The sequence below is a fragment of the Mandrillus leucophaeus genome, unplaced genomic scaffold (genome assembly GCF_000951045.1).
Source record: "Mandrillus leucophaeus isolate KB7577 unplaced genomic scaffold, Mleu.le_1.0 Scaffold66, whole genome shotgun sequence".
Taxonomy (NCBI): Eukaryota; Metazoa; Chordata; class Mammalia; order Primates; family Cercopithecidae; genus Mandrillus; species Mandrillus leucophaeus.
The window spans coordinates 5,439,844-5,463,155 of record NW_012107141.1 but is presented as its reverse complement, the minus strand read 5'-3'; the positions used below and the strand labels follow the sequence as shown (position 1 = coordinate 5,463,155).

At 55.9% G+C, this 23,312-nt stretch overlaps 2 protein-coding genes across 13 annotated transcripts in view; one reads left to right on the top strand and one right to left on the bottom strand.

Annotated features, from left to right (window-relative positions):
- MYBPC3 (myosin binding protein C, cardiac) overlaps window positions 1–15,383 on the top strand; it is a 22,681-nt gene extending 7,298 nt beyond the window's left edge. The window contains exons 13-35 of the mRNA XM_012001430.1: window positions 2,289–2,421; window positions 2,650–2,652; window positions 2,767–2,891; window positions 2,974–3,079; window positions 3,176–3,342; window positions 3,756–3,921; window positions 4,662–4,768; window positions 4,874–4,903; window positions 6,955–7,094; window positions 7,350–7,430; window positions 8,071–8,230; window positions 8,980–9,084; window positions 9,195–9,383; window positions 10,773–10,907; window positions 11,579–11,746; window positions 12,784–12,872; window positions 13,040–13,235; window positions 13,451–13,590; window positions 13,811–13,970; window positions 14,082–14,218; window positions 14,531–14,717; window positions 14,909–14,945; window positions 15,081–15,383. Of these exons, the coding sequence (XP_011856820.1) occupies window positions 2,289–2,421; window positions 2,650–2,652; window positions 2,767–2,891; window positions 2,974–3,079; window positions 3,176–3,342; window positions 3,756–3,921; window positions 4,662–4,768; window positions 4,874–4,903; window positions 6,955–7,094; window positions 7,350–7,430; window positions 8,071–8,230; window positions 8,980–9,084; window positions 9,195–9,383; window positions 10,773–10,907; window positions 11,579–11,746; window positions 12,784–12,872; window positions 13,040–13,235; window positions 13,451–13,590; window positions 13,811–13,970; window positions 14,082–14,218; window positions 14,531–14,717; window positions 14,909–14,919 (2,735 nt within the window). The 3' untranslated portion in view covers window positions 14,920–14,945; window positions 15,081–15,383. The remainder of the gene's footprint in view (window positions 1–2,288; window positions 2,422–2,649; window positions 2,653–2,766; window positions 2,892–2,973; window positions 3,080–3,175; window positions 3,343–3,755; window positions 3,922–4,661; window positions 4,769–4,873; window positions 4,904–6,954; window positions 7,095–7,349; window positions 7,431–8,070; window positions 8,231–8,979; window positions 9,085–9,194; window positions 9,384–10,772; window positions 10,908–11,578; window positions 11,747–12,783; window positions 12,873–13,039; window positions 13,236–13,450; window positions 13,591–13,810; window positions 13,971–14,081; window positions 14,219–14,530; window positions 14,718–14,908; window positions 14,946–15,080) is intronic.
- Window positions 15,384–16,741: 1,358 nt separating this feature from the next.
- MADD (MAP-kinase activating death domain) overlaps window positions 16,742–23,312 on the bottom strand; it is a 59,268-nt gene continuing 52,697 nt past the window's right edge. For 9 of the 12 annotated variants that reach the window (XM_012001417.1, XM_012001419.1, XM_012001421.1 and 6 more), the window contains 6 exons: window positions 22,730–22,894; window positions 22,405–22,477; window positions 22,167–22,273; window positions 19,956–20,025; window positions 18,061–18,107; window positions 16,742–17,718 (listed from right to left, as the gene is read on the bottom strand). In XM_012001417.1, the coding sequence (XP_011856807.1) occupies window positions 17,614–17,718; window positions 18,061–18,107; window positions 19,956–20,025; window positions 22,167–22,273; window positions 22,405–22,477; window positions 22,730–22,894 (567 nt within the window). In that variant the 3' untranslated portion in view covers window positions 16,742–17,613. Of the gene's footprint in view, window positions 17,719–18,060; window positions 18,108–19,955; window positions 20,026–20,210; window positions 20,220–22,166; window positions 22,274–22,404; window positions 22,478–22,729; window positions 22,895–23,312 lie in introns of all 12 variants that reach the window. The other 3 variants (XM_012001424.1, XM_012001429.1, XM_012001418.1) reach the window with 2 other exon arrangements.

Here is a 23,312-nt window from a genome sequence, read left to right as displayed (position 1 = left end):
TGATCCGCCCGTCTCGGCCTTCCAAAGTGCTGGGATTACAGGCTTGAGCCACCGCACCCAGCCTACCCTTTCTTTCTCTACCCTCTTCTGAAAAGAAATGAAGCCCAGTTAACCCTCTCCACACCCAAAAGAAAAGGGAAGAGACCCGCTAAGCCTGGAGAGCCACATGCAGGCAAAGAGAAGAACCTGGTTAATCTTCCTCACAGGCAAACAAAGCAGGAGGGCTCAGGTTAGCTCCCCTCACCCCCAGCCAGGTGGAAGGAGGAGAGCCCAGGCTAGCTCTTCTCCACTGAGGGGTTGACAAGGGCGGGTGTGAACCGGCAAAACAGGAGTCTCACATGCCTGCTCCCCACCGTGTCTGAGTCTAGCACAGGGCCTGGCACACACCTCGAGCGCTCTATAAACACGGACTGAATGGAGGGGTCAGCTTCCATGCAGGGTATGGGAGACAAGCCCCTCCCAAAGCACACACACAAAACACACACGATCGTGGGGACAGGGAGAGGAGTTGGTTAGTCCCTCCTTGCTAACTTTCCCCAGGCCCCCTAGCCCTCCGTTCTGCCTTCCTGTGTCTTAGCCTCACTGGGTTCCCTATCACCCCATCACTAGGTGGCCTGGCCCTTACCTGCACTGTGGCCTCATTTAAGTCAGGGATCCCCTGGATGCCACCAGTGTTCCTCTGGGTTAACCCCTGAACTGCTGATCCCAGAGGACACCAAGCAAAGGACTGCAGGTGCCCCGGGAGGAACAGATGGAGGCCGGCAAGGCAGACCGGGACCTCCGAGGGTAGGGGTGTCTTCCAGGAAGGGCAACAATAGTAAAAAGAGCAAATTGCTGGCCGGGCACGGTGGCTCACGCCTGTAATCCCAGCACTTTGGGAGGCTGAGGTGGGTGGATCACCTGAAGTTAGGAGTTCGAGACCAGCCTCACCAACATGGTGAAACACTGTCTCTACTAAAAATACAAAATTAGCTGGGCATGGTGGCAGGTGCCTGTAATCCCAGCTACTCCGGAGGCTGAGGCAGGAGAATCGCTTGAACCTGGGAGGCAGAGGTTGTAGTGAGACAGGATTGTGCCATTGTACTCCAACCTGTGTGACAGAATGAGACTCCATCTCAAAAAAAAAAAAAGAGCGAATTCCTTCCTAAGCCAGGGACTAGGTGCTTTATGTAATTGTCTCATTTAATTCTCAAAAGAATACTATGATGGAAGGACTGTTACCATTCCCATGTTACTAAGGAGGAAACCGAGGCACAGAGGGATTAAGGAACTAGCCCAAGGTCACAGAGCACCCAGCAGTAGATCTTTGCCCCTCTGCAGCTGACTCCAGGCCCAGCCAGAGTATTTGAGGACTCAGAGGTCCTTCTCTGCTCCGTGGATGGAGCCCCCACTTCCTCCCTGGGCTCAGCAGCAGCAACACGGGCTATTACAAACACGGCCGCAAGAGGAGGCTTTGTCGCGGGGCAGGGCCAGACGCAGCTCTGCCACACACCTGCCGGGCTGGTGGCATGGGCCAGTCACCTCTCTGAGCCCTGTTTCCCCCACTGCAGCAGCACGGGGATCACCGCACTGGCCCCAGGGGCTGAGATGGGAGTGACAGCGCTGGGCACAGAGGGCCGCTAGGTGGGAGCTCCTGGGAAGAATACAAAACTCAGGGGTTGCTGAGAGAAAAGAAGGCACATCTGTCCCAGCCCCAGTTCTCCTGACAAGCTTCTGTCTTTCTGGAAGCCCCTAACCCCATTCCTGAGCTGAGCAGGTGGAGAGGACCCCAAGGAAGACAGAAGGACAAGGTCAGAGAGACAGAGACAAGGAGGTGGATAGACACATAGACACAAATACATAGAGACACCACGCCTGTAATCCCAGCACTTTGGGAGGCCGAGGCGGGCGCATCACCTGAGGTCAGGATTTCAAGAGCAGTCTGGCCAACATGGTAAAACCCCGTCTCTACTAAAAATACAAAAATTAGCTGGGCATGGTGTCACACGCCTGTAATCCCAGCTACTCGGGAGGCTGAGGCAGGAGACTCACTTGAACCTGGGAGGCGGAGGTTGCAGTGAGCTGAGTTGGCGCCACTACACTCCAGCCTGGCTGACAGAGTGAGACTCTGTCTCAGAAAACAAACACACAAAAAGAAAGAGAGGCACAGAGAGCGAAGTGGAGGCGGGGCGGCACAGAGGGGATTGGGGGAGGACCTGGGCCCCAGCCCCAGCCACAGTAGCCTGGCCTGGGGGAGCAGGGTGTGGGCGGTGGGGGTGGGTTGGCCGGGGCTGAGGGGTGGTGCTCAGCCTTTCAGAAGAAGCTGGAGCCGGCCTACCAGGTGAGCAAAGGCCACAAGATCCGGCTGACCGTGGAACTGGCCGACCCTGACGCTGAAGTCAAATGGCTCAAGAATGGCCAGGAGATCCAGATGAGTGGCAGGTGCGGCCTGGGGTGGGGAGGGGGCCTCAGGTGGAGGTGGGGACCCCCACAGCCTTGCCTCCTGTCCCTCTCCACATGCGTATCTCTGACTCACTGTGGCTCTCAGCCCCATCTCTCTGGGCCTAATTTCCCCTCCTCTTGCTCCTGCCGGTCCTCTCCCTCTCTCCTTTTGTCTCGGGCTCACTTCCTCCCGTCGGGAACACTCCAATGGCCCCTTCTGTTCCACAGCAAGTAAGTTCCCCTCTGGATGGCCTGGGGTGGGGGGCACAGGGGTTTTCATGGGGCGCGCTGGGCCCGGAGGTGTGTCCGCGACTTTCCTGCCACTTCCCTGTGGCTCCCACCCAGGTACATCTTTGAGTCCATTGGTGCCAAGCGTACCCTGACCATCAGCCAGTGCTCACTGGCAGACGACGCAGCCTACCAGTGCGTGGTGGGTGGCGAGAAGTGCAGCACGGAGCTCTTTGTCAAAGGTGGGCCTGGGGCCTGAGGCCGTGGGAACCTGGGGAGGAGATGGCCTCAGGAGCCACCCTCATGCTCACCCTGCCTGGACAGAGCCCCCCGTGCTCATCACGCGCCCCTTAGAGGACCAGCTGGTGATGGTGGGACAGCGGGTGGAGTTTGAGTGTGAAGTATCGGAGGAGGGGGCGCAAGTCAAATGGTGAGTTCCAGAAGCATGGGGCATGGGGCAGGGCTGAGCATCGGGGGCATCTGTGCAGAAGAGGCCACAGCACTTGCCACCCGCCCACCCGGCTAGGCTGAAGGACGGGGTGGAGCTGACCCGGGAGGAGACCTTCAAATATCGGTTCAAGAAGGACGGGAGGAGACACCGCCTGATCATCAACGAGGCCACGCTGGAGGACACGGGGCACTACGCGCTGCGCACCAGTGGGGGCCAGGCGCTGGCTGAGCTCATCGTGCAGGGTGAGCCAGGCCGGGGCACGTGAGGCTTCAAGGCTTGGGCCTCCCAGCCCCCACCCCACCCTGTAGGGGAGCAGGCAAACCTGGGCTCAAGGCCCCTGTGACCTTGGGCCTTTAACAGCCTAAACCTCACCCTTCTCATCTCTAAAATGACGATGCTGAAGTGACCACTCCAGAGGGTACTGAGAGGCTCAGACAGGCCTGGTGAGCGTCACCACCCCTCAAACACTTGAGGTTCCTTATGTGCACTACACCGTCATAGGCAAACATGGCACACACAGGCACACACGTTTTCACATGCACACATGCACCCAGACACATGCGCACCAGCGCCCAGGAGCCTACACACCCTCCACAGGGACTCACGCCACACCCACACACCCTCCCGAGCTCAATGGCTCAGCCCTGCCCTGCAGAAAAGAAGCTGGAGGTGTACCAGAGCATCGCAGACCTGACGGTGGGCGCGAAGGACCAGGCGGTGTTCAAGTGTGAAGTCTCAGATGAGAATGTGCGGGGCGTGTGGCTGAAGAACGGGAAGGAGCTGGTGCCCGACAGCCGCATAAAGGTGTCCCACATCGGGCGGTGAGTGTGCAGGGCAGGCGGATGGGACAGGTGGAGACTGAGATGGAGACAGAGACAAAGACAGGAAGAAACAGAGAAAGAGAGATAAAGACAGGTGAACAGAGAGGCAGATGCACAGAGACAGGACAGAGACTGAGACAGAGACCCACAGAGAGGGAGAAACAGACCCAAAAAGACAGAGACAGAAAGACAGAAATAGCTTTATAGAGACAGAAAGATATGCACAGGGAGGCACACACAGAGGAGAGTTCGTCAGAGACAGAGAAGAATGAGGGACAGAGACAAAGAGGCAGCAGGGAGAGACACAGACAGGGTTGAGAGCTCCCTGGCGCCCTCCCCCAGCTTGTGACCAGGGCAGGGCAGGAGGCCACCAAGGAGGCCGGCTCTGGCCAGAGGCCCTCGCTGCCTCTCCCGCCCTCTTGCTCATCCCGGGAGCAACTGGGCTGGCCGTGCTGGGCCCAAGTTCACAGAGATTAATGACACCCAACCCCTGCCCAGTCTCCAAGGGCCCAGCCAAGGGGATGCTTTGATGTGGAAATCACTTTTACACTGCCTACCTCTAAAAGCACATGGGAGAGCTGGAAAATTATATAATATAGAAAAAAAAAGGCATTTAAAAAAATCAGAATACCAACAAGCCAGGACGAGGTGAGGGCCTCCTGGGGACCCTGGCTGGGGTATCTGGTGAGGCCAGGGGTGTGTGGCCCAGTGGGGTCCCCTAAGCCTGTGCTTCCCTGCAGGGTCCACAAACTGACCATTGACGACGTCACACCTGCCGACGAGGCTGACTACAGCTTTGTGCCCGAGGGCTTCGCCTGCAACCTGTCAGCCAAGCTCCACTTCATGGGTGAGCCTGCTCCGGGGTAGGGTGGGTGGGGGCAGTGGGGCCAGGAGCCCCTGTCACTGGGCCCTGTCTTTGCCCCCATGCCACTTGCCCTTCCTTCTCTTGCAGAGGTCAAGATTGACTTCGTACCCAGGCAGGGTGAGTCTCGGGGCCCGAGTCTTGGTTCTGCTCACTTTCCGCAACCCACCCACGCAGGCCTCCCCTCCACTCACAGAGGGAAGAGCAAGGATCAAAAGTGGGGGTCCTGGGGCCCAGCTCCAGCTTTGCCACTCATGACCACAGGTCAATTATAATCTCTGTGAGCCTCAGTTTCCTCTTCTCTAAAATGGGAACCGTGATAGTGCCGCCCCCATAGGGTAGTTATAAAGATGAGGTGACATGATGTGTCAGAGCTGTCAAGTGCTGTCACAGGTGTGACTTTTATTATTACATCTTTTCTTCTTCTTCTTTTTTTTTTTTTTTTTTTGAGACGGAGTCTCACTTTGTTGCCCAGGCTGGAGTGCAATTGTGCAATCTCGGCTCACTGCAACTTCTGCTTCCCATGTTCAAGCGATTCTCCTCCCTCAGCCTCCTGAGTAGCTGGGACTACAGGCGCATGCCGCCACGCCCAGCTAATTTTGTATTTTTAGTAGAGACGGGGTATCGCCATGTTGGCCAGGCTGGTCTTGAACTCCTGACCTCACATGATCCACCTGCCTTGGCCTCCCAAAGTGCTGGGATTACAGGGGTGAGCCACCACGCCCGGCCCAGGATTAAGCTTTAATCAGACATTTCACAAGTTTAACTTCAGGAGAATAATCCGGATTGCAGCATACTTGGAGTGCTTTCCAAACTGGGTTCATTTAACATCGTTAACCCACTTGAAAAGAGTTCTCTGATGAAATTAGTTTGGGAAGCATCGAACACCTGCCCCACTTCTTGCTTATTCGGAAGCAATCGAATCAGTAAAGAAACTTGCCTTTGTTTAGCTTTGTTTAACTGAGGGTAGATTCCTGATTTGGCCAGGGAACCTTTTTAATGTGTGTGTGTGTGTGTATGTGTACGTATGTATATGTGTGTGTGTATGTGTGTATGTGTATGTACGTATGTGTGTGTGTGTGTATGTATGTATATGTGTGTATGTATGCGTGTGTATGTCTATGTGTGTGTGTGTATGTGTGTGTATGTGTGTATGCATGTGTGTATGTGTATGTATATGTGTATGTGTGTATGTATGTATGTGTATGTGTATATATGTATGTGTGCATGTGTATGTATATGTGTGTATGCGTGTGTATGTGTGTATGTGTATGTATGTGTATGTATGTGTATGTGTATGTATGTATATGTATGTGTGTGTATGTGTGTATGTATGTGTGTATGTGTGTGTATGTATGTATATGTGTGTATGTGTGTGTATATGTGTGTATGTGTGTATGTGTGTGTATGTGTGTATGTGTATGTATGTATGTGTGTGTATGTCTGTATGTATATGTGTGTGTATGTATGTGTATGTATGTATGTGTGTGTATGTGTGTACGTATGTGTGTATGCATATGTATGTGTGTATGTATGTATGTGTGTGTATGTATGTGTGTGCATGTGTGTATGTGTATGCATGTATATGTGTGTATGTGTGTATGTGTGTGTATGTGTGTGTATGTGTGCATGTGTGTATGTGTATGCATGTATGTATGTGTGTGCATGTGTGTATGTGTATGCATGTATATGTGTGTATGTGTGTATGTGTGTGTATGTGTGTGTATGTGTGCATGTGTGTATGTGTATGCATGTATATGTGTGTATGTGTGTATGTGTGTGTATGTGTGTATGTATGTGTGTATGTGTGTGTGTATATATGTGTATGTGTGTGTGTGTGCGTATGTGTGTGGGGGGCAGGAGCAAGACACTGATGTTCCCCCAGTTTTCAAAATGCTATGGTAGGTGACCTGACCTGAATATTACAAGCCTCCCAGCCAACATCCTGGGATGATGGGAATGTTCTAGATCTTGGTTGGGTTAATGGTTGCATGGGTGTATTCATCTGTCAGAACTCATCAGCCTACAGTCAGATCTGAGCATAAACTATACCTCAATACAAATCTAAAAAACCAACAAACAGGGGCCCGGGCTCTCGAGTGGCCCCTCCCCAGTGACCTATGCTCCTCCCGGCTCTCCGGTTTCTCTGAACTACATTGTCTCTTCTGCAGAACCTCCCAAGATCCACCTGGACTGCCCGGGCCGCATACCAGACACCATTGTGGTCGTAGCTGGAAATAAGCTACGTCTGGACGTCCCTATCTCTGGGGACCCTGCTCCCACCGTGATCTGGCAGAAGGCCATCACGCAGGTACGGTGGGTCCCTCCTCAATCTCCCCATCTGTGAGGTGGGTGTGTGGAGCCAGCCAAGTGCTTGGACCTGCTGCACACCCCACCCACGTGTGCACGCCCTGCTGCTGGCTACCCCGTGGGAGAGCAGAGGCTCGACTGGCCAGGGGGCAGGCGAGATGGGCAGTGTGGGTCGGGGGTGGAAGAAGAAGCAGAGGGGTGCTTCCAGGCTGAGTCAGCTCCTCTGCTCCCTACTTCCCTCCTGCCCTGTTCCCAGGGGAATAAGTCCCCAGCCAGACCAGCCCCAGATGCCCCAGAGGATGCAGGTGACAGCGACGAGTGGGTGTTTGACAAGAAGGTGAGTGAGGCTCAGGTCAGGATGGGGCTCGTTTGTCTTCCATCACTTTCTGCCTATTTGGTGTCGAGCCCTTGGTGAGGTCTCCATGGAGGTGCCACACTTGGCCAGGTGTGTTGCTGCCCCCAGTAGGGTCCCTGTGGGGCCCTCACACCTCAGGCAGGGTCTCTGTGGAGTGTGCTGATGGTCGTCACAAGGATGTGGACACCCTCTTATTGTGAGGAAGCCCTCATGACTGGGCTGCTCCCTGGCTCCCTTCATCCTGAGCTGACCTTGACCTTGACCTTGTGCTTCCTCTCAACTCCAGAGTAGTTTCCGAGGCAGTTTCCTGCCACTGTAGCTGCTGGGGTCTTTTTCCTGCCCAGCACTGTTGGTTCTTCGGAAGGCTGGGGTCTTGAGGGGTCCTCACGCTAGCTCATCTGAGAGGACAGGTGGTTGCCCCAGGTCCCCTGACAAAGCTAGAACCTGAGCCCCTGCCCTCGGTCGGTGCCACAGAGAGGATTTTGAACTAGATGCTGACATGGGTGCAGTCTTCCCACAGGCTGTGTTACCCCCATGGACCCCGGGACATCTGGTTGTTGCAGAGACTGCAGGGGCCTCTGGGGTCTGACTTGGATCTCACCTCAACTCTCCATCCCCCCAGCTGCTGTGTGAGACCGAGGGCCGGGTCCGTGTGGAGACCACCAAGGACCGCAGCATCTTCACGGTCGAGGGGGCAGAGAAGGAAGATGAGGGCGTCTACACGGTCACGGTGAAGAACCCTGTGGGCGAGGACCGGGTCAACCTCACAGTCAAGGTCATCGGTGAGGCCGGCCAGGGTCCAAGCTGGAGAACATAGAGGGGCAGCCCCAAGGAGGGCCCATCCGTTCGCTCATTCAGCCACTCGACAAACATCACGGGCATGCTCCCTGAGCTGAGTGGCAACAGGACAGGTTTTTCTGCCCACAAGGAGCCCCGCTGTGGGGGAGATGGAGGCAGTTGCATCCCGCAGATTTCCTGCGACACGGCTGTACATGAGCCGTGTCCAGAGTGCCATAGGAGCACTGAGCAGAGAGCCATCCCAGAGAGCCTGGGGGGGATGCCTTTAGGAGGCTGAGAAGATGGTGAGGAAGGGCATCCCAGGCAGAGGAAACTGTGTACAAAGGGGTGGAGAAGGGAAAGGGTCTTTTGGGTGTGGAGAATGAATGAAACGTGTCGGGAGAGGACTGGGTAGGGTTGGGAGGATCAGAGCCAGGACAGGGGTGAATATGGGCAGTGTGAAGCCTTAAAGTGTTGATGGAGGGCTGGCGACATGATGAGAAATGCATCCTGTCGAGACCCAGCCTGGACAACACAGTGAGACTCAGTATCACTTAAAAAAAAAAAAAAAGAAAAGAAAAAGAAGAAGAAGAAGAAGAAGAAAGAAATGCATTCTAGAAAGATCTCTTTGGATTTTGGATCTGGAGGTGGTGGGGGCAGCCGGTGGCAGTTAGTTGGAGTGGGAAGGGGACGAGCAACATTACTCAAGGCCCCGAGCGGGGCAGGGCTGATGTGTCCACCGCACCCCCTCCAGACGTGCCAGACGCACCCGCGGCCCCGAAGGTCAGCAACGTGGGAGAGGACTCCTGCACCGTACAGTGGGAGCCGCCTGCCTACGACGGCGGGCAGCCGGTCCTGGGTGAGTGCAAGGGCGCCAGGCGGAGGTGCGAGGGCGCCGAACAGGTCCGAGGGAAGGTGGTGTGGGGATGCCTGGGTCCCAGACCAGAGCCGCCACCTCCCCCGAGCCAGGCTACATCCTGGAGCGCAAGAAGAAGAAGAGCTACCGGTGGATGCGGCTGAACTTCGACCTGATTCAGGAGCTGAGCCACGAAGCGCGGCGCATGATCGAGGGCGTGGTGTACGAGATGCGCGTCTACGCGGTCAACGCCATCGGCATGTCCAGGCCCAGCCCTGCCTCCCAGCCCTTCATGCCGATCGGTGAGCCTGCCTGACCTGGTCCTGCCTCCGCTCCCTCCCCAGTCAAAGGCCCCCAGTAATAGCAGCTGTTCCGCAGGCAGCCACGCTAGACACTCACATCCACGGTCTCCTTTCAGCCTCGACTGGGGATACTCAGCCGCATTTTACAGATGAGGAAACAGGCTCCAAGCAGTTAAACGACCTGCCTGAGATCTCCCAGCTGGTTGGGGTGGAACTGATTCTCACACTACACCGACCCCTAGTTCACTTTCAAGCCTCTCTTTCCATGTCTACAAAATGGGAATAATGACACTGCCTACCTCAGAGAGCTGTTAGGATGAGATAGGATGAGCACGCAGAGGCCATCTGGCATCTAGCAGGTGCCCAGTGAATGTTCATTGTCCCCTGTTCCCCACACCCTTCAACCCAGGGTTTGTCACCTATGGGATGGGGCAAGGGCTGTGGTTAGTGGAGGGGTCTCAGGGGCGTCTGTCTGTGGAAAGAGTCCTGGACCAAGACTCAGAGATGGCAGAGGCAGCTCCACGGTCTCCAGGAGGCCAACTGGAGTCATCCCTCCCTGAAGCCTCAGCTTCCTCATCTGTATAATGGGGTCTGAGTGGGTAGAACAGGTGCTGAGGGTGTGGCAGGGCTCGGGAGGACACCTGTTCCCACCAGGGTGGGTGAGTCCAGGGGCAGCTGTCTGTGGCAAGTGCAGCCCAGGTGGGCCTAGGGATGGGGCACAGCTTGGGAAGATGGCAGGAATTGGGGCCTGTGGGGAGAAGGGTTCAGGCCTCTCTTTTTAGGGACTGACTCCTGGTTTGTTCAGTTCTTAGTCAACTCACCTAATCATACGGTGCCAGGAAATTCCCATGTTTTCCTGTAGTTTTAGGGGTTTTTTCTCTTTTCTCCTTTCTTTCTCTTTTCTTTTCTTTTGATGGAGTCTCGCTCTGTCACCCAGGCTGCATTGCAGTCCTGGAGCGATCCAGGTTCACTGCAACCTCCGCCTCCCAGGTTCAAGCGACTCTCCCACCTCAGCCTCCTGAGTAGCTGGAATTACAGGCATCCACCATCGTGCCCAGCTAATTTTTGTGTTTTTGTAGAGACGGAGTTTCACCATGTTGGCCAGGCTGGTCTCAAACTCCTGACCTCAGGTGATCCGCCCACCTTGGCCTCCCAAAGTGCTGGGATTACAGGTGTGAGCCACCATGCCTGGCTGCTGTTGTTGTTTGTTTTTAAGCCAATCTACAGACAAGTCTTGTAACAGAGACAAAATATTCCTTAAAAGTGGCTAAAAGCCAGCTGAACAGGAAGTGCCCCCTATGTGACCAGTGGGCAGTTCGGGGTCTAGGTCACGGATCTCCAGCTTCCCCAGGCTTGCTGAGACCCCTCTCTGACCTCTCCTCTGCCCAGGTCCCCCCAGCGAACCCACCCACCTGGCAGTAGAGGACGTTTCTGACACCACAGTCTCCCTCAAGTGGCGGCCCCCAGAGCGCGTGGGAGCAGGAGGCCTGGACGGCTACAGCGTGGAGTACTGCCCAGAGGGCGGTGAGTGTCCCCACCTCCAGCCCCCTCCCCAAACGAAGAACATGCTCACCTTGCCATTGAGCAGATTCACCCATAGTCAGGTTTTTTGGGCCCACTTTTGCCTAAAGTTGAGGACATCCAGAGAAATACCTGTTCTGTTTTCAGAAGCAAAAAAAGCTTGCCTAGTGAAAAACAAATGCAGAGTAAAGCTGACTGTAACACTTCTTTGAGCAGTGCGAAATCAGCAACTACATTTTAAAAACATATTTAAGGCCAGGCGCGGCGGCTCACGCCTGTAATTCCAGCACTTTGGGAGGCCGAGGTGGGCGGATCACCTGAGGTCGGGAGTTCGAGACCAGCCTGACCAACATGGAGAAACCCCGTCTCTACTAAAAATACAGAATTAGCTGGGTGTGGTGGTGGGCGCCTGTGATCCCAGCTACTCGGGAGGCTGAGGCAGAAGAATCGCTTGAACCCAGGAGGCGGAGGTTGCGGTGAGCCGAGATCACGCCATTGCACTCCAGCCTGGGTGACAAGAGTGAAACTCCATCTCAAAAATAAATAAACAAATAAAATTTAAAAAATAAAAACATATTTAAATCCTGGAGATTCCTATCAGAGGAGTGGGCAGTGGGGATGGGGTGTTGGTGGTGACACAGTCTGTGGCCTTGACTGCCCCTCCCCACCCCCAGGCTCAGAGTGGGTGGCTGCCCTGCGGGGGCTGACAGAGCACACGTCGATACTGGTGAAGGACCTGCCCACGGGGGCCCGTCTGCTCTTCCGAGTGCGTGCACACAATATGGCAGGGCCTGGAGCCCCTGTTACCACCACGGAGCCGGTGACGGTGCAGGAGATCCTGCGTGAGTGCCCCTTCATGCAGTCACAAGACCCGCCATTGACACCCCAGGCCCTTGGTGTCCAGTGGAGGTGGGGACGTTTGGGGAGGCCCAGAACGCTCTGCCCAGAACGCTGGCAGAGACAGGAGGGGTTGGAGCCATCATCCATGCTCTAGGCCTAGGGAAAAAGTGCAGAGAGGGTGGCCAGGCACAGTGGCTCAAGCCTGTAATTCCAGCATTTTGAGAGGCTGAGGCAGGCAGATCACTTGAGGTCAGGAGTTCGAGACCAGCCTGGCCAACATAGTGAAACCCCGTCTCTACTAAAAATACAAAAACTAGCCGGGTGTGGTGGTGGGTGCCTGTAGTCCCCCAGCTACTTGGGAGGCTGAGGCAGGAGAATTGCTTGGACCCGGGAGGTGGCAGCTGCAGTGAGCTGAGATCACACTACTGCACTCCAGCCTGGGTGACAGAGTGAGACAATGTCTCAAAAAAAAAAAAAAAAAAAAAAAAAGTGCGGAAAAGGCTTTTTTGGTCTATGTCAGACCCCTAGTTCTGGAACAGGGAAAATACAAGCCACAGTGCCCAAGCTCTCTTCCAGGAGCGTCTCAGCTCCAACAGGTAAGTATTGTCTATGTCTGTCGTCAGATTGGTCCCTCTGGGATCCACTTCCCATTCCTCTGTTCCTCGTCCCAACAAAGGGTCCATCTTTTGTAAGGATTGGTTCTCAAAGCTGGAACGAGGCAGCAAACTCGAGTGGAAACAGCACAGGGCATAGGGTTTACACCCTGGCCTATGACTTACTAGCTGTGTGACTTCAGTCAAGTTGCTTACCCTCTCTGATCCCTGCCTCTTGAAGCAGTGTGGTGAGGCTCGGGGAAGCCAGCTGGGCTTGGGCAGGCTGGAGTTGCTGTGTCAGCAGGAGCTAAAGGAGGTGCAGGGCCCAGCAGGCAGCTTTTTTCTTAGCTGCAGCTCTCTGGGGCTTGTCTCAAGGGAGGCTGGAGCTGTGGCGCCCCTCAGAGCCGTGGCGGGCCCTCACTTAGCTACCCACTCTGTATCCACAGAACGGCCACGGCTCCAGCTGCCCAGGCACCTGCGTCAGACCATTCAGAAGAAGGTCAGGGAGCCTGTGAACCTCCTCATCCCTTTCCAGGTGGGACTGGCCCCTCCCTGTCCCCCAGGGGAGAGAGGCTACGGTGTGTTGTTTCCATCCAGCGGACTGATGTCTCAGGGCTGGCCTGATCTGAGGTTCCAGAGGTGGGGGTGGCAGCTGGCCTTTGGAGAGATCCACATTCAGGGTTAAGCTTTTCCTCCCCTCAGGGCAAGCCCCGGCCTCAGGTGACCTGGACCAAAGAGGGGCAGCCCCTGGCAGGCGAGGAGGTGAGCGTCCGCAACAGCCCCACAGACACCATCCTGTTCATCCGGGCCGCTCGCCGCGCGCATTCAGGCACTTACCAGGTGACGGTGCGCATTGAGAACATGGAGGACAAGGCCACCCTGGTGCTGCAGGTTGTCGGTGCGTGGCCAAGGCCTCTTTGAGCCCCCTTGTTTCCCATCCCTAAGCTGGGCTGCTGGGTCCAAGGGCTGACCCAACCCACAGCTCACATTTTCCAGTTCAGTGCCCCAGCAGGCCTGGCCCTGGCTGGTAGGGGTGGCATAGTCCCTGGAGCCCGGTGTCCCCCTGCTCACTGTCAGAAAGAGTGGTGACCTGACTGGGTCTGTCTCCCGCAGACAAGCCAAGTCCTCCCCAGGATCTCCGGGTCACTGAGGCCTGGGGTCTTAATGTGGCTCTGGAGTGGAAGCCACCCCAGGATGATGGCAACACGGAGCTCTGGGGGTACACAGTGCAGAAGGCTGACAAGAAGACCATGGTGAGCCCGGGGTCTGGGGTCTCCACGTGCACCCTGCCTAGGCCCGGCAGACCCAGGCCGCAGCCACCCTTCACTGTCCTCACCACGGGCCCCTCACCCTCCCTCTGCTGATCTGAGTCCCTCCACAGTACGGGTGGAGATGCCCAGGGCACCCAGGAGAGGCTCTCGGCATCGGGGAAGGCCTGGCCCAGAGATGCCTCCCCTCCCTCCCCGCCCCCAGGAGTGGTTCACCGTCTTGGAGCATTACCGCCGCACCCACTGCGTGGTGCCAGAGCTCATCATTGGCAATGGCTACTACTTCCGTGTCTTCAGCCAGAATATGGTTGGTTCCAGTGACACAGCGGCCACCACCAAGGAGCCCGTCTTTATCCCCAGACCAGGTGCTGTACCCTCATTCTCTCCACCAGGGGCTGGGGCAGGGAGGCCATCGGAACAGGGAGGGGGGCCTAGTTTGGTGTGGCCCTCTCAGTACCAAGTCCTGTCACCAACAGGCATCACCTATGAGCCACCCAACTATAAGGCCCTGGACTTCTCTGAGGCCCCAAGCTTCACCCAGCCCCTGGTGAACCGCTCGGTCATCGCAGGCTACACCACTATGCTCTGCTGTGCTGTCCGGGGTAGCCCCAAGGTAGGGAACTTTAGGCACTGGTCCAGGCCGACCAGGAGGCGGGGCTCACAGGCCCCGATGTCGAGCAGTCCTCTCCCCAGCCTGTCTCCTCTGCTTTCTCTCCACCTTGGGGTGTATGGACCGGGTTTCTCTCCCTGGGCAGGGCCGTGGTACTCACTGTTGGTTCCATGTTTGTTTCCAGCCTTGGGCATAGTCAGGGACTCCGTGGGACCACCCCCCACCGAGTATAAACAGAAATGCGTCTCCCTGGGTCCCTGCCAGGTCCCCTCTCAGCCTAGATGGCTTCCCTCCCTCTCTTTACCTTAATTGTAGCCCAAGATTTCCTGGTTCAAGAATGGCCTGGACCTGGGACAGGATGCCCGCTTCCGCATGTTCAGCAAGCAGGGAGTGTTGACTCTGGAGATTAGAAAGCCCTGCCCGTTTGACGGAGGCATCTATGTCTGCAGGGCCACCAACTTACAGGGCGAGGCACAGTGTGAGTGCCGCCTGGAGGTGCGAGGTGAGGAGCCCTTGGGGCCAGGGCCTGGGAGGCGGGAAGAGCAGGGCAGCAGTGGAGACCCTGGGCTTTGCTCTGTTGTCCCGGGTCAAGCACCTGCTGTGACTGCAAGGGCAAGGACCCTGTCATGACCAGATGGGTACTAGCTTCCAGAAGGCTGGGAGGACACAATGACATGGCCTCCTCTTCTGCAGTGCCTCAGTGACCAGGCTGGCTCCCGGGGATGGCCAGGTATGTACTCCAGACCACCTGACACCCAGGGCACAAGTCAGTGGCTAAGCCTTGGCCCTTGGTCAGGGGGCAGCCATCAGTAAATGGGAGGCTGTAGGGGGCCTCCGTTCACTCATAAGATAACCTGTGTTGCAGGTACAAGATGCCAGCCCCATACCAGGAGCCTGCAGGGAAGTTGGGGAAACCGCTCCCTGCTGTTGGATGTGTGTGTCACAAGTGTGTCTCCTGGGCTGCGGTGGGGGATCAGCAGGACAGCTATGTTGGGCAGGCCTGAGTGAGTGTTGCACAGACTGGTCCACAGGGCTCCTGAAGGAAGCTCCTGGATCTTTGGGGTAAAAGGAGGGTGACCTCAAGAAAGCATGTCTGGGGACAGGCCTTTCTGGCCTGCTGTGTCTTCCCAATGTGTACTGGGCAATAAAAGATTAATGCAGTCACAGAAAACTCACTCTTCTCACTCAATTTCAGTGTGCCTGTTTTCATAAAAATGCACAGGGGATGGCCAGGTGCGGTGGCTCTCACCTGTAATCCCAGCACTTTGGGAGGCAGAGGCGGGCGGATCACCTGAGGTCAGGAGTTCCAGACCAGCCTGGCCAACACGGTGAAACCCCATCTCTACTAAAAATACAAAAACTAGCTGGGCATAGTGGCATGCCTATAATCCCAGCTATTTGGAAGGCTGAGGCACGAGAATCACCTGAACCCGGGAGGTAGAGTTTGCGGTGGGCCGAGATCACGCCACTGCACTTCAGCCTGGGTGACAGTGAGACCCTGTCTCAAGAAAAAAAAAAAAAAAAAAAGGCCCAGGGACATTGATCTTCACAGCAAAGTGAGGGCAGATATTTTTGTTTTCTCAATGATTAAACCAGGCCCAGAGTGGTTTCTGAGTTCATAAAACATTAACACTAGAAGGAACCTGTCTTCCCCTACGGCATTCACTCTTCAGATGATGAAACTGAGCTGTGACAGCGGAAAGCGCATTTAACCGGTCCTAGGTACTCAGCGTGATCCTTGTGCCAGCGGCCCCGGTCACAGCCGCCTGGGGGTGGAGTGAGGCAGAATCTGTGTTGTCCTGGGGTGGAGCTGCACTAGGTGGCTTTGCGGTCCCAGCCATCAATAAGCCAACAGCCGGTACACACTCATATCCCCAGTGGGAGACAGCAACTCAATCCAGCCCAGGACCCTGGGGACCAGAAAGGTGTCAGGGCCAGGGCCCCACTCTGCTCTCACTTCCCCTAAATCCGAGCATCAGTTTCCCTTTGGGTGGGGGAAGCCAGCAGGTCTCAGAAATTCCCTGAGAGCGCAGCCAGGTTTTTCCAGGACAATTCCATGAAGGCGGCTCCTAGGGGAGCTTCTGGTTCTACCCAGTGGAAGACACTCCTGGCCAGGAGTCCGGGGCCCTGTGGGAGGCCCTGGCTGAGTCACCACACCTCTCTGGACCATACCCACCTGTAAGGGAATGGAGAGGGCCAGGGCCTTGGCTTTCTTTCACTTAATCTCAGTTCAGGTGAGGACACCCTCTGGCTGCTCCCTCTAGCAGCCCGTTCGTTCAGTTCACAGCAGCCCAACTCTCTGCAGGGCCCCCAAGTGCCCAGGAAGGAAAGCTCCTCCTGCAGCCTTGCTCTAGGAGACCAGAACAGGGGAGCTGGGGCCTCCGTGTGCCAAAGCTTGGACGTGGAGGACCTCATCTCCTTCCTTCCTTCCAGCCTGAGGTGCCTTTTTAGAGTCCAGGGACAGCCTTCCTCAGGCCTGAGCCAAGAGGAGGTGTCATTTAATGCAAGGCAGCCAGGGAGTCCGAAGGGAGTCAAGGACATTTATTTCACATTCACACAGCTGTACATTTTCTATAAATAATGTGGGGCTGAAATATTTACAGTCATCTCTTGCCCATGCCCAGGCTGCCTCTCCCTCCTGGCACCCCATGCCTGGAGACACAGCCTGCAGACACAGATGTGCAAACCCAGCTTGGCCTTTCCTGACCACTCCCTGATGCTCAGGCAGAGCAGCCAGTGGTCCCTGGGACTCCACGAGCCTCGCCCACTCCGTCCTCTGATGCCGAAGACGTGGCAGGCCACAGGGAATTCGCTGCTCCACTGCAGTGATGGAGGCTGTAGCAGGCAGCAGCCCACGCTTGCGGGCCCCGGGCAGTAGCTGCCAGCTTGGGAATGCAGAAGGAAGCAGGGAGGCTGCCACTCGCTCCGGCTGCCCCCCAATTCTCCCCTTCCTCTCTGTGCCCTTCCTCTGAGAGGGTGAGCCCCAGGGTTCCCTCATTCCTCACAGAGTGAAACTGCTCCAGTCGTGCCGGGTCAAAGAGAAGGGTGAGCCAGACTCTTGCAGTGGACAGTTATAACGCCAGGGACAAGGACAAGGAACCACAACACAAATGTCTCAAGGACACACAACAGTGGGTTCACACCAGCCCCACACACACACACTCTTGAGCCCTGAGGGGAAGGCAGTTTGGTCTTCTGGGAGTGGAGAGGGGAAGGTGGACACGCTCAAAGACACACTCAGAGGGACACATAACCAGTAACCAACTAAGCCACAGCAGGGGCTTGCAGAGGACACACGAGCATCGTCCACTCCTCAGTCACAGCAGCATCGTGCACTTGGGAACAGAAAGGGGCCAGGGGCGTGCCCTGGGCTGGGGCGGCTTCGTAGCCCCTCTCCATCAGCTAGAGACAGGCCGGGGTGGGGTTCTGAGATCTTCCTCACTGCTACGAACTGCAGCCACGTACGAGAAGAGACACAATACAGAGTAGCAGATTTCGTGGGCCTAGAGGGGAGAGAAAACCAAGCGGATCACGATACTGAGACTCCTGCATCTCCACGTGTGGAGGATCTGCCAATGGGCAACTCCTGCCCTAACACTGGGCATGGGCCTCTGGACTAAACGTGAGCTCCAAGCAAGGAAGCTGTCCCCGTGGGAGAGGGGATCCATGTGTGTGTGTCTGTCTCCCGGGGCTCAAGACCCGTTTCAGCTTGAGTTGAACCTTTGGCAACAAGACCAGGTCCCCACTCAACCCTGTGTGCTCAGAGGGCCCACCCCTCCTCTTGTCCGAAGGTCCCCAGGGAGCCCTGCACACTGTGGCCCATCAGGGTTGAGCAGCACACTCACCATTGGTGTCTTGTACTTGTGGCTCACCACTTCTTTAATTTCAGGAACTAAAACCGGACGGGCAAGAGACAAAACAGAAAGTTCAACACTAAGAGCAGTAGTGCCATGCTCCCCCAGGCGGCAGCGCCCGGCGTCAGGGTCCCCTTCCCCTCTGTGGCCTCTCACAGTGGCTGCAGCAGCTTAGGCTATGACAGGGCAGAGGCCACCAGAGGCTCTGTCCAGACCCTGCCGGCTGGGAGGACGTGGCCCCAGCCTCCTCAGCTAGGCCTCTGCCGTCCGCAGTGGCTTTCACTTGATGGCTGTGATTCTAGCCACTTCTTTGAAAGCCCTGGATGGGAGGGATGGACCTTTCACCAGCCTGGTCACGGCTACTGTCCAGGGCCCCTGAGGAGCTGCCATGGGGAATTCCCAGGTTTTGGCTGGGAGGAGAGAGCTGTTTCTAGCTTGGGTCCAACTTTGCTGAGACACCCGTGAACTCATCTTGTCACCAGCCTGAAAATTGGGTCATGTTAAACACAGTTCCCTTTATTCCCAGCCCCCTACATAGAGGGTCTTGAGGCTGAAGAGGTAACATGATACTAAATCCACAGGACGTGGCAGTGTCCTTCCCTGAGCGGCAGGAGAAGCCCAGGCCTGCCTGTGTGAGGGAGAGCGTCTGAGGGCTCTGGAGCAACACACCCAGCAGAAGACAGGCGAGTACAGCACCCAGGGAGGGAGGTGACAGGGAGCATCAGGCAAAATACACACATGTCCACAGCCCGAAAGGCAAGAGAGCCCCCGCTCCAGCCATGCAGGGGTTCTGCTTGGCCAGAGGAAGGAGTAGGCCCCCCAGGCTCAGCCATCATCATGGCCCCTTGAGACTGGGAGCAGAGGGGCCTGGCATCTCCCTGGGGGCCAGAAAAGGCAGGAGGAGAATTGGCTGTACCTTCCTCTGACCCTGGGAGGCAGAATTTGGGGAAACTCAGGGTCAGCAGGGAATAAACTCATCAAAGGTAGAGCAAGAAGCCCAGGCCATTCTCCTGAGTTGGAAGATTCCCCCAAGTATCTCTCTGACAGAAGAGAGAAGGGAGCACACGGGGAGGAAGGTCCAGTGAGCCAGTGAGAGGGGGGAGGCAAGGTGGGAAGAAAGAGGGTGGGGGAGAAAGGAAGAGATGAGCTGGCAGTGTGAGGAGCTGGTTCGGTGGAAGGGAGCTACCCACCCAGGGCAGGGCCCAAGGCAGAGACCTGGGGAGAGGCAGCACGAGCCGAGGTCACTTTACCTGCTGGAGAACGAAGGTTTTCATAGCAGCGATGAGGGGCACAAAAGAATGAAGCACAAACACAGCAGGAACTCAAAGCCCCAGGGTGAGAACCCACTACACCACTCCCTAGCGCTGGCTCCCAGCTTCGGGCTACAGCTGCCCTGCTAGGCTCCTCTGTCCCTCAAGTGAGTCTGCCTGCGATGCCCCGTGCCCTTTGTCTGGCACAGAGGCCAGGTGGAGACCACAGTGGTGCCAGGGAGGCTGGGTGGAGGACTGGGCTGCTAGAGAGATTGCAGCAGGTGATACAGACGTAGTGGAGCTTGGGGGTCACCAGTCTGCTCTATCCCAAACTTTCTGACCACTGGCTGGCCCAGCACGGGGAGGTGGTGCTACTTCGCTGAGCTGCTTCAGGACCACCTCTAAACTCGAAACCCACCTGAGGCCCCATTTGCTCTTCTGCGATCCATGATCTATCTTTCCCTTCCACTTCCTGGCTCTCATCTCAGGGGTCCCTTTTCTTCCTTGTCTCTCCTGCTCCTCCTGACCTCTCTACAGAGGTTCTTCTTCTCCCTGACCCTAGACCCTCCTCTGGAGCTCCGAGGTTTGAGTTACTGCCATGTGAGTCCAGACCTAAGAGCAAAATAGTGTAATTACCAAATTCCTCCAGGACAAAGACGCCTCGAACTGTATTGCACTTTTTAATGTGATTCAGCTCTATGAAAACCTGCAAGAGAGGGAGGGAGGGCGGGGTAAGGCCCACAGGCTCCACCCCTGCCCCACACAGCACACTCTCCCAGCTACAGCCCCACCCACACAAAGAAAGTCTATTTCCCAAAGAGAGGACAGAAGAATCCACACGCACACAACTCAAAAGCGCTAAGAAGCGAAGATAGCAGAAAGGGCATGTACCTTCCGCTCCTGGCCGGAGGAGAAAGCATGGGAGAGAAATGAAGGCGTTAGTTTCAATGGTCAAACCCAACCCGAAGGCCCCGCTGCTGGCCTGGGCTGCCCGCCCGTACCCTCTGCCCAGGGCAGTGCTTGTAAGACACCGTGCCCCAGGGATCCCCACTCAGCCCATCAGGTCTCTACCCTTCCATGCATCCTCCTCCGGCGCAGAGGGCTGGCACGGGCACAAAGCTCCCCTCAGACTGTCCTTGGGGTGGGAGGTGTTGGTATCCTCCCTGAAACAGGATCCAGGATCTCCCAAGAGGTATGTGGTGATAATAATATCCGCTACCACTTGCTGAGCACATACTTGGGGTTTACAAATACGATTTCTAATCCCTGCACCTACATGACACAGTATATAGTATTACCCCCATTTTCTACATGAGGAAACTATGGATCAGAAAGTTTCTCTGCCCATGAACGTGGAAGCTGGGCTTCAAATCCAAGCACGTCCTGACACCAAAACCTGTGCTTTTCCCATTCACCCCAGACTGCACAGCTCCACCAGGAGGTCTGCTGCCCCCTCCAGTCCAACTGACCACTGTGTGGCAGAAAAGGGGCAGGTTGCTATCTCATTATTAACTGTGAGGTGAGATTGAGAAGCTGCGCTTTCCTCCCCTTCTCTGCGCAATCTATCTTCTAGGGGCCAAGCCTTCAACCACAGACTGGCTTGGATGGCTGCCCAGAGGGGCTGTGCCAAGGGCAGGACGAGGAACAGGGCAGAGCACCTGGGCGTTGCTCAGCAAGATCTCATCTTCAGACAGGGAGGCCACAGCACTAAAATGTGGTCAGGAGCCTGCTCCTCAAGAAATACTGACACCTCTGTGGTCCAAAAAGCACTTAGGTAGACCCCTCTCTGGGCTGGTCCTAAGGTCTTTGGGGTTGGCTACCGCCCTAAGTTCTAGATTGAAAATACACTAAGGGGCTGCTGGCAGCCTGGGCAGCTGTTTCCCGTTAAACCAAAGCTGCCCAGCTACGTTCCTGGAAGAGAGCTACAACGGCTAGCAGAGGGAGGGAGACAGCCACGCCAGTCAGGCATCCACCTCCCCTGAGGGTCTGCAGCCTGGCCAGGGGCTACGGGGCTTCACACATTCGGGTCTGGCTCAGAGCCTCAGGGAGAGCAACCCGGACATCAGGGAAAGAGGAGGGAAGGCACTTGTGTGAAGAGTCAGAGCTGTGAACGGACCTGGGATGATGCGCTGGCCTCAGAAAGGAATTAGCTTAAGGAATGTCCACTGAGAGAAAAAGGTAACACTGTGTTAAAAGACCAAGAGAGAAAAAAAAAAAAAAGTCAGCTCCTATGGTGGAATTACAATGAGGGAAATATGTATCCAGAACTGCTTCCCAATCAAAAGAAGGGGAATGGGGCCTGTGGAGCAGGGGACAGAGTGGGAACACTCAGAGGAAGGAAAAGAACAGAAGAATCCGCAGAAGAAAAAGGCAAATAAACACACTCCAGAGAGGACAGATACAAGCTACTTACACACAGGCACGCGCACACGCACACGCAAGCTGCACGCACACCAGAAAGACACAAAGAGATCGGCCAGTCTAGACTCTCAAAGCAAAACCACCAAGCAGAAGCATACCCTGGGAATAGAGGAAGGCAGAGACACTGCAGGGGAAGGGCCAAGTGAGACGCTCCCACTCACACTGTGTGGAGTCCAACGGATGGGGCAGCGTGGCCACCCGGCCTCGCTTCTGCCCAGCCTCCCCCGCGGGCTCCCTGGTGCACCTTCACAGCGCCAGGTGGTCGCCAACGTCACTGTGCCCTCCCCTGGGATTTCTTTCCTGGGTCCAGCTGCTCCAGTTCTCCCTCTAGCTTGAGGGCCCTCTCTCATGCTTTGCTGGGGAAGTACTGGGGGCCTGGACACTGGTCCTTCTTACAGGGAGCCTTGTGCTGCTGCTCGCACCTACCTGATTGTGCATAAACTTGAGGTTGATCCCTTCCAGGGTGACCTGCAGCAGGCCACCCTCACCAGTCTTCATGTCCTGCACAGGGAACTCGCCACCCAATTCAGGTCCTGTGGTGAGGGAGGGGCTATCAGCTCACTGGTGCGGTGGGGATCCCACCCCTGACTTCCCTGCCAGGCCCCTGACACTCAGAAGGACTGGTGGAAACAGGGAAGACACTCTCAGGAAAAACTCTCCTCACCGGGTTTGATGCTTTGCTGTCGGGCGGCAGCGCGCTCCATGCTGTCCTTCACACAGTAGTACAGCTCCCGACACTGTGGCACAGGGGGAGAGCGGTCCCATCATGGGGGCTGTCCACGGTTCCCCACCCACTGCTCTGTAACGGCCACTGAAGGCTTGGGCTGACGCCAGGACCTCCGAGACAGCTTTACGTACCCCACCCAACAGCTGGAGACAGAAGTGTGGCTCCAGACATGGGTTTTGGAATTTTAACTTCCCAAAGATAAACTCACTATTTGGTCTTCAATGCCTACCCTAGCCCCAACCCAAACACAGATCCTGGGTACCTTTTTAGTATAGAACTTGTTGAGCTGGGTCTCAGAGCCATTTCTACGCCACAAGCACAACACCTTGGTCTTGGGACAGTAGGTCATGTTGATAAGCTTCTCGTACCACCAGCGCTCATACACTGTTCCGATGTTACTACGCAACACCACACAGTCATCGCACACCTAGAGAAGTGCACAAAGCAGCTCAGTGGTTTCTGTCTCTGACAGCCTCTCCCTAGACTGTTTCCTACAGGGAAAGGGTGGGACAACTGGCCCTGCGGCATCCCCATGGTCAGGTTTTCTGCCTTATACTCATGGTGTCCCTAGTTGGAGACACAAAACAGAACTACTGACATGCTGCCTGCTACAAGGATTGGTGGAAGAGATGGAGTCATTAGAAGAACCTGTGTATAAGTGAGGAGGCACAAATCAATCAGTTATTTATTACCTCTTTTTTTTTTTTTTTTTTTTTTTGAGACAGGGTCTCACTTTGTCCCCCAGGCTTGAGCGCACTGGTGCCATCTCAGCTCACTGTAGCCTTGACCTCCCAGGTTCCCCCAAAGTAGCAGGGACTACAGGTGCACACCATCACACTGGCTAT